Genomic DNA, 10,224 nt, shown 5'->3' with positions numbered 1-10,224 from the left:
TAAGAGTTCGTTGTTACGTTCGAATCACCAAAAATCCTTCTAGGTAATACTTCACATTGGATCAATGAATTTTAAAGGGACCCGAATCGGGAATTCTGAACGGCTCCTTGTGTTCATCTCTCAGTCATTGACACATCTAATACTCTTGATTTCGTCCCAGTGTGTTCCGTTGTAATTGTTTCTCTATGTGGATTCTGTCAAGAGGACGTTCAGATCTCTCTCTCTCTCTCTTTCCCATCTGCCTATGTTTCCTATTTTATTTTAGGCCACTGTTATTTTGTTTTGCTGGGGAAGACAGACCTTCACAGCAATAGCTGAAAACCCCTGGGAGGTAAAACTTACAGGTCTGATACTCATAACTGCCAGCAATGACACCTTTGTACCGTGGAGTCGTATACCATAGAATGAGTGCACATAGCAACTTGAAATTTTGCTGCAGTAGCTACTTGCGCACGATACGAACTGACTGATTTCGAATATATCACAGATGAAACTGCGCTGTGCTGTCGTGATGGTCACATAGGGAAAAGAAGGTTAAAATTCCCTCTGGCAGAACGTGGCGTTTCCAAGAACTGAGTTTGAGCCATAAGCCACATTAAGAATGCATAATCTTAAGAATATAGATTATCCTGACTTCAGACATGTTGTTGTTGCTGCTGCTGCTGCTATCACTGCTGCTCAGAATTTGTATAAGGTAGTTCCAGAGGTAATACATGAGGACAAACCTGTGCTATCTTTGTTTAACAATTTGATGGTGCTCAGTGTTCCCGTTAGGCAAAGGATTTTTCCAATAAAACCCACTTATCGGTTATGGCGATACTTACAGGGTCTTTTCTGTTGAGCTTTAAGGCTGAATTGTTCCTCCTCTCAGTGATCATGTTACACCCATCAGGCCACCCCTTCTCAAATTTGGTTTGTGGGACTCGGTAATCCTCTTCGGATATCACGATTCAGCGACCTTACCATTCCTTCTGCTGCTCCACAGCTTCGCAGTTCTCTTCCTGCTTCGAGTTTTTCAGCCTCCCCGAAGAGGCTGAAAAGGCTATTGCTTCCTCTGAAGTCAGGTGCTTCTCCTCCACGTTCCTTGCTGACTTCAGCCATGTCCACATCACTACTCCGAATGAGGCTGTCCTTCTCCAGGAAACTGGAAACCACAAGAAGCATCAGCATCTGGGTGAGCCACAAGATCAATAAAAAGGTGGACGAGCCCTTGCAGCAGCATGGGCCTTATGGAAGTCAGGATGTGGTTGTGGGAGATGAGCTCCAGTCGGGACAAAACCAGCCTCACCAGCTGTGTATTGGAGATTCACATAATGGCCATCAGGGTCAACATACCTAAACCTTCCTTTTTGTTGACCAATACTTGTAGACATAGACTTATCACTTTCAAAGGCTCCCTTTCCAGTGTCATATCCATACTTGTGAGTTCCATCTCTATGAATGACGACGTATTGAGAACGCCTTCCAGTGCCCACTTGAGGTATATAGTAAGCTCCATCTGGTGTCAGAAAACTGAGTGTGCTAATTGCCAGAGCAGACAGCGCTGCTGTATAGATTGGTCAGAGTCTGTATTGAAGTAAATTAAAATAACAATAAATCGATGGTATCCCACAGCAACTGTCATTAGTGTTAGTTTCATAAAGGCCTTATGGAATAAGTCATGGTTTGTCATTCACGCAATTATTATCAATTTGGCTAATCAGACATGTTGCCTATTACATATTTTCAATTATCGAATATTAACTAAGTTAGCAGTTAAATCTCTAACTAAAATCTTGTAAGTTTGGGCCACTCTTTTGATTATTACTTCTAGGGGAGGCATTGAAATGCACTTACCTAATTAACCTTTGTATATATTAGCTCACATGAATAAAATACAAGCATTATGTATATATATATATATATATATATATATATATATATATATATATACACTATATATGTGTGTGTGTGTGTAAATTTTATATATATATATATACCTGTGCAAATATAGATGTTCATCTATGGTAGCTTTTTCACAGCATCTGCCACTTCATCTCTCTACAGGTTGAATTTATCACACCTCATATTCCACAGATTGCAGAGCATCTAAACCAGAATAAAAGGTTTATGAAAGATATAAAATGCTTCTTGTTTTTCAAAATAATGAAGACGATTATGTCAATTTTTTATTTGATTTCCAAAGTGATAATATTTGTCTTGTCTGAACGAAGGGTCCTTTCTAGGATAAAGGGAGAAGAATAGAATGTAAAATAATAGAGAAAGAAAGAAAGAGAGAGAGAGAGAGGATAAAGGGAGAAGAATAGAATGTAAAATAATAGAGAAAGAAAGAGAGAGAGAGAGAGAGAGAGAGAGAGAGAGAGAGAGAGAGAGAGAGAGAGAGAGTCCTTGTCAAGTGTTATCATCAATGTAATTGAAGAAATCATTTTGAGGATTCACAAGGCTCAGTAATATTCGTTATGGTGTTAATGTCCGTACACTAGTAATTTGAATTTGGTAATGAAATTTCTCTATCATTCAAAGCCTGTAGATTCTTGGTGTAGTGCTCCCATTACCAAGACAAGCTCACAATTATAGTTTACTATGAGAAACAGGAAAGTGCAGTATCACTTAACCTTCATCACAAGTAATGATAAAACTCGTTCTCATTGATGATTAGCATCTATTGATCATGAGCATTATCATGTACGGATCAGCATTGCTCTGCTAGATACCAGAAATGCTTTATCTGAATGAGTGTCATAACTCTGCAACAGGATTCACAATTCCGGTGGTTTTTTATAGGTTTGGGTTCAACAACGATTTTTTGTGACTGGTGGAGTTTTCAGGTACTGGTACTGAGATGAATATGAGCAGGGAAGAGGGTTTCCCCCCCCCCCCCCCCTTCCCCCCAGGGAAAAATAATTGTCTCCCAGGTTTCCTGTGGATCTTCAATAATATGTGGCTATTATTGTCCCCTGCATCTGCTGGGTCTACCCCACTGGTCCTTTACCGTTCATCTTTTCTTCCATAAATACCTGTGGTGATCAGTCAGCCTGTGTATATGTGGTACATCATGTCTATGGCTGCTTGAGGAATCGAAAGAAATTTGTGGTCAGTGGTTGTTTTCTGATGTTTTTGGCCTTATAACAATGAATTCTTATTGTCGGCTTAATACTTAATAAGAGGAATAGTTATGAATAAAAAATGCTGATGGATCTGCATATTTTTATTGTTATTTTTGATTTGCAATGACTTTGCTTTAAATGGTATCACAGGTTCTATAATAGTAAGAATATATAATACAGTAGATTGTACAAATGTCATGGCAATTTGAAATTGTTTATAATCAAGTCAGATTGGTGTTAAATGCCAAGATAGACAAGGATTTGTATGAAACCAAACTACAACTCAAATTGGCAATTGAAAGGAGATATTTTTAGATCTTAATTAAAAGTGAGAACATAGCCAAACTTATTTGGGTTCTTTGAAGCATCATACTGAGTGAGTCTGAAGTTTTCTGAAGCAGATGGACGTGAGGAGGGAGCAGAGTAAGCTGAAGCAGAAAGTGATGTTGCACTATGAGAGGATGACGTTGCTGCTGAGGAAGACGCTGATGAGGAGAATGTTCCCGACTGAGATGTTGCTGAGGAAGAGGTTGGACTGTGTGATGATGAGGTAGATGGAGCAGGTCCTTTTGAGGAGGAAACTTCATTGGCTTCAAAACCAATTCCTTGTCCAGCACGGAATTGAACCGTGCGTCGGGTTCTTCCATCGTCCATCTACCTACAGTGTAAGTTCCCCTAAACATTACCATGAGCAGCTGCCAGTCTCCGAACTTTCTTGAAAATACTGTTCAGAGTCCAAAAGGCGCAAATGTTTGTATGAGGCAATCCAGCATTGGTAATTAAGCTAATGGAGTCAATGAATGGGACTTGTCTTACAGGTGGTTAATCCTTGCCTGTAGGTCTTGACCAGAAAGGTGTCTCCTGGAACAATTGGACCCTTTTGGAATGTGGGATCCTTGCAGCAAATGAAGCCTGTATCAAGCAAACCGGTCTTCTTACTGGAATTTCTGTCACGCTGACCATCCATTCAATCAGCAACAAAAGCAAAGTCTCCCCAATCATCTTATTGTTGGTTGGTGTCCCACCTTGCTTCTTTTTTCCTTGAGTGGGTAGACGTTTTTTCAATATCCAAAAGCTAATAACTTCCAATCTGTCTCAACTGGATCGCGAGGTATTAGCTTGTTGGAAATATGGAAGGAATTGAGGTAAGAGGTAGGGTCCGGACTGACCAGTAAGATGGGGACGCCTGGACCAGAGAATGTTGGGTAGCGGCCAGAAGCTGGAGAAGAAGGCAGGCGGAGGGGCACTGTAAGCTAATACACCTGCGGTTTCCGTTGGGATGTAGATGGTGGTGGGAAGACACAGGTGTGTTTGAAGAATTGGGGAATCAGTTGGGAGATGATCTTCCTGATGCAGTGAATCCTGTATTAGGTTCCAGCTCGGATAATTTAAAACCCCCGCCCCCCTTCCTTCTGACACCATCATCAGCGACAAAAGAAAAAACTGTCCCTGTACACATTGAGTTTTATTGTCGGCAGATTCTGACAACGGGAAATGGCCGCGCCAGCATTGAAAGATAAAGCATAAGAGCCATCCATTATTAGAGTGAGGTTTGTGAAGGGGAAGATGGTCTACTTGATCCCCCAGAAGCAGCAACAGGAGCAGAAGATGGGTTCTAGTAAGGGTTTAGCAGGGCGGGATTGAGTAAGTTATTGACTGATGGGGAGGCAGAGAGTTGAAGATCCTGAGGTGTTTGAGTTCCTTGTACCGACTAGAGGGATATTGTGGTGCCTAGGGAGGAACGTCCCGAGGTAGCTGCTGGAGTTAGAGCCAGTAAGACTGAGGGAGTTTGAGGTGACAGTGGGAGTCCATTACCTTCTACAACAAATCCATTACAGACCGACACCGGCATGTAGAGAATTTAGGTTCTTGTGATTCCATCATCCGGTCCTGTGTAGGAAGTAAAGATCCCCGGACATTGCCACTGGGCAATCACTTTTCCTCTGATCTTGTTTGTTCCCTCTTCCAGCAAACAGGAAAACCCATAAGAAAAGCATCAGCCATTTGGTTAGGCCAGATGGGTCAACGAAACGGTGGACGAGCCCGTGCAGCAGTCAATGTGGGCCTTATTGGAAGGTCGATGTGGTTTGTTGGGAGGTGAGCTCCAGTTTGGGGACAACAAAACCAGCCTCGACCAGCTGTGTATTTGGAGATTCACAGAAATGGCCATCAGGGGTCGAACAATAGCCAAAGCCATCCTTGTTTTTTGTTGACGCCTAACCTTAGTAGCCTTGGGCAGGCAGCGTTTTTGGCCTTCAAAGGCTCCCCTTTTCCCAGTGTCATATCCATACTTGTTTTGAGTTCCATCTCTTGTGCAAGGACGAAGTATTGAGAACGCCTTCCCGTGCCCCACCCTTTGAGGAATGTTGTAAGCTCCATCTGGTGCGGCTAAACCTGAGTGTGCTAACTGGCCAGAGCATGAAACCAACACTGCCTGTAAATGAGAGTCGGCTATAGGATTATATTTGTGCTATTCAGTATAAACTGTTGGAAGGGATGTTGTGTGGACTTATTTTCATTTATCTAATATTTTTGTTTTTTGCACAAAGGAAGTTAGCAGTCAGTGTATCTTTAAAATACTCTGGGTATTATTATATTCCCATAAGTTTGAAAACTTTGTTTTGGCAACTTTTGGGGGCACCTCTTTTGAGTATTACTTTCCCAGGGGAACCATGTGTTGACCGCATGTTGTAACCAATTCAATTCTGTGTATATTCTCTGTACGTTAATAAAACAAACGAAAACTTAATATACATGTCTACATACATTATTCATACTTATAAAATGTAAGAGTATACATACATACATACATACTTACATACATATATTTATATATGTGTGTGTGTGTTTGTGTGTGATGATTGTGTAACTGTGGAGTCTTTTCAGGGCACCAGCTGCCTCATCTATCTAAAGATTAAATTTATCCCACAATGATTATATTTCTCATACTTAATAAAACATAAAACATGCTCATAATATTATGAGTCTCAAAATTTAATGAAGAACCAAATCCACAGTTATGTATAGGTACATATATTTAAGAAATAATCCTGTAGATATATGTTTTTAAATACCTATGTTTCCATATATAACTGCGGATCTGTTTCTCCATTTCTCATATGACCAAAGAACCCGAAGTCCTTTCAAAAGGGATCTGGAAGCGATATTTGAAGGCTTCATGTTGCTTTTAACTCGATTGCCAAAATGGTCGTTCTTGTCTGGTGTCAGTGAAGGAAAGTCTTTTTGAAAAGAAAATTGGAATACAAGGACGTTTGAGAAAGAGTATAAGTTGAAGAACTGAGAGAGAGAGAGAGAGAGAGAGAGAGAGAGAGAGAGAGATTACCAAGCTAATCCAAGAGGCCATTCTGAGGATGGCCAGGAGGGCTGTTCAAGCGACGCTGATGGCCCTCGAGTGAGTGAGGTGCCGTTGGAAGCCTTCGGAGGCTTTTATAGCCAGAGGAGTCCCTGGAAGGGAGTGAGGACAGGAGCAGCAGGTGGGAAGGGAGATGATGGCCTCTTCACCTGCCCGAGGCCCGATGCCCAGATCCCCTTGTGCCCTGGAGTGGCCCGTCAGTAGATCACGCAGATCGCCTATGATGATACCCTTATTCCAGTTTGAGATATTTGTGATGGATTGTGCTTGGAATTCCAAAGAGAGAGAGAGAGAGAGATATTGATATGAAAAATTCACTCATTTTTCATTTTCAGTGAAAATGGGAGACATTTTTAGCCTCACATTAATTTAATTCTCAATGGAGAGATTCACACTTTTATATATTTATATTTTCATAAATAGTGTTTGTGTGGGTGTATGTGTGAAATTATAGTTGAGGAGGGTACACATCTGGTGAACATTGGAGGAGATTAGCAGAATGTTATGAGCAGATCGACTGTTTTCAGGGACAGTTAGAAGTCAAGATTAATACTACTGTTGAGAGGCTTTATGTGGTGTACGTAGATGGACCTTGATGAATGGTTAGGGCAGAGAGACACTGAGGAGGATGAAGAGGATTTAGTGACTAGAGAATTTTAAATCATAGAAGTGAGGACTTTGTTAATATTTGCAGACCTGAGATTAACTGGTTTGGTGCAAAAGTAGTCTTGAGATAAAGATGTGTGGCATGCCACGACTCAAGCCACTATAAAAGCGAAGATCTGTTATAGGCGAATAAAAGGAGATATCTTTGGAAGTGGGCGTTCGAATATATCAAGAAACAGACGAGCATTTTTTCGGAGGGGAAGTTTAGATGTTGAATCTCTCTCTCTCTCTCTCTCTCTCTCTCTCTCTCTCTCTCTCTCTCTCTCTCCTGCATTGTATGATTGACGAAGGACGTGCAGGCGAAGTCCTTGTGCGGGAACCAATTTTGATCAACTGGGTTTTCCTCGGATGGGAAAGAAGGCTTGAGGTGTCGAACATCCCCCAGGGGGGAGGAGGTGTCACCTGGACACGTAGGACTTGGCCCCAAAAAACCTGCAGAGTTCCTCTCGATTTTTTTTTAACATTTATATATATATATATTATTTTAGAATTTCTTGTTATTTGCTTAAGATCAAAATATCATTATTAGTGCATATGGCATTATGTTTGCGGTAGATTTGCTGGTATTGAAAATTCCGAGTCATGTAGAGAACGACACAGGATTTATCTGTCAGAAATGAATGTTTTAAAGAATAACTTGTCAGTTGTGTAGTTTGTGCATGAAATGTCATTTGATGTTTACCTTCAAAGAAATTTTAAGCGGTAGGGTCTAGAATAAGATGACCATTATTGATATTAGGGGAAAGTTGGCTTCGTGCGGTAATTCAGACACAATTGTACTCATTTCTGATAAGAACAGGCGTCGCTCCTTCAGTGGGAAAAAGCAGCAATGATAAATGTTCTTGAAAATGAGGCTTCAAGTTATTCGATTTTTATGGTCCCAGAATCCGAATCTCCTTAGAAGAAGCCATTTCAGTCCGTGATGGAGAATGACTATTATTCATTCTCTGTGAATTACAATTTCATGTGATTTTATTTTGATTGAAAAATCCTCGTTGCTTCTGACCGGATTGTTTGTCGTCTAGACTGAATATTGACCAACTCGTTAGAATGTTACGTCTCCTGTCATGTGTTGAACTGTATCGAGTGTCTCTTGTCAACATCTGCTCGTGGCTGGATGGTAAACGGTCAACATTGCTCTCGACACGCAGTCAGCGATGCCCGACTACTGCCCGTTTTTCCTGACAAGGTCGCTCGTGAAAGTCGTGGTGTGGATCTTCTGGAACTGTTCCGCTTTCATCTTTGTCCTTTGTTATTCATCTCAGAGAAAATCTGCGAAATGATTGAGGAACTTTGTCGGTATTCAGCAGCTGCTTTGTATAAAATACATCAAGAATGATTTTCTTCCTTTTTCCTATTACCACCTGTAGCGGACTTTCAAACGGTTGTTTGTGCTGTTTAAGTATTTATTACTCTAAAGATTTGGGTGTCTGTAAATGCTGTTTACCCTTAAATGAGCATTAATATGGTTACTGTCTATTTGCTAGTGGTTGCTTCCAGGCTGTTTATATTTTAACGTTTAGTCTTAAGTAGCAAGGTCTGACTGACAGACCATAAGTGAATACGCTCTTGTTTTAAATTTGGATAACTGTTTACATATAGTCGGGTGGACTTTGTGAGTGATATTAATATTTACTATATTAGTCACTATTAAGTTGTATCTATTTTATTCTTTGCATTTAAATATTTTGTCTTTATTTATTTTCGTTATACCATAAGCAGTTCGTACTTTGTCATTACTTTGTGCAGTTTTATTTGTCATTTATTTTGTGTTTTTTCTTCTTTGTAGACTTCACCGAATAAAGAGAAGTGGTAGAAGTGGTTTTCCCTGACTTGTGGAATCTCATCGTTGTACAAATTACCACCAAAAGTTTTTTTCCCAAGATTCTGTACATTGACCAAGACTTCCTTTATGCCACCAGTGGCTAGACTAAATTTGTTACAATAAAATGTCTCAAGTGAGTTGAAATGTTGTACTTTTGGTTAACCTAAGATTAAAATGTAGCGTCATAAATAAGTGCTGTAAACTGGATGAATTTAGTGGTCATTTTGTCACATGGTTATCTGATAGTATGTATTTGAGTCTGGATGAATTGGTGGGTCCTAAAACATTTGTTATCTGACTGAGTGAATTTAACAAACATTCTCACTTGTATTTAAGGCTGAATGGGTTCAAGCAGTAATCATAATGCATAGCTATTAGCATTGCAGGTAGTATATTAACCTGATAACTTGTTGGGAAAATATACTAAAGGATTTCACATTGATGATGAAAGTCGTAATTCACTTGACTCCAAACTGTAGAATTTTAAACGAATGTTTTCTCTGATATGCCAGTATACTTTTAATGCTACTGCTCCAGAGCTATGGCTTGAGACTGGGTGTATGTCGATTTGTGTAGACTCGCTAACTGTATGGTGGAAGGGTATGTAATATTTGTTATGGGGCTGATATCACCATACAAGTGATAATATTTTGTTCCACAAAATTCTTACAACTCGAAACCAGTAGATTTTGAGCTCGATTCTACCATCACCAAATGAGGCTCGCAACTGTGGTTGATTGTTAAAATTAACTGCAATGGCATTCAACATTAATCACATATTTCGCAATGAATGTGAACCCCACCGATGATCAACGCCTATTGATTGAGAGCATTGCCATGTTTATGACAGCATTAACTGCTAGATTCCATACATTGTTAATTGATACAGTATTAAGACTTAACGATTTTAAATTATAGAACTGAAATGACGAGCAGAGTTTGATTCATGAGCTTGGAAGTAGCAGTAAACTAAGACATTTGGAAGGATTTGTGTCTGTGGAGAAGAAAATATGTTTCAAAGGGAATTTGAATATCCTGGGCATTTCTCACTCCCTTTGGGGACTGTCAGGTTTTGTTGTGACTTGTTGCCTCTGGTATGGGACCATCCACACCACTGTGTTTTGTGACATCTCTGTTTGGAGATCTTCATTATTGTTAGCTTATGTTGTTCCTGGAGGTGATCTTTCCATCATCTGCTTCATCTGTCCCACTGGTCCTATACATTTCATGTTTTATGTAATATTTATTGCCTG

General features: G+C 40.1%; 1 protein-coding gene across 1 annotated transcript in view; it reads right to left on the bottom strand.

The window, feature by feature from the left end:
* Positions 1-2,999, bottom strand: part of LOC135205575 (uncharacterized) — a 7,568-nt gene extending 4,569 nt beyond the window's left edge. Inside the window, exons 1-3 of the mRNA XM_064236342.1 lie at positions 2,993-2,999; positions 1,336-1,546; positions 964-1,144 (exon numbers count right to left, since the gene is read on the bottom strand). Of these exons, the coding sequence (XP_064092412.1) occupies positions 964-1,144; positions 1,336-1,546; positions 2,993-2,999 (399 nt within the window). The remainder of the gene's footprint in view (positions 1-963; positions 1,145-1,335; positions 1,547-2,992) is intronic.
* Positions 3,000-10,224: the final 7,225 nt, after the last annotated feature.

The sequence above is a fragment of the Macrobrachium nipponense genome, chromosome 24 (assembly GCF_015104395.2).
Source record: "Macrobrachium nipponense isolate FS-2020 chromosome 24, ASM1510439v2, whole genome shotgun sequence".
NCBI lineage: Eukaryota > Metazoa > Arthropoda > Malacostraca > Decapoda > Palaemonidae > Macrobrachium > Macrobrachium nipponense.
The sequence above is the reverse complement of the archived record's forward strand: the minus strand, read 5'-3'. Positions and strand labels throughout refer to the sequence as shown.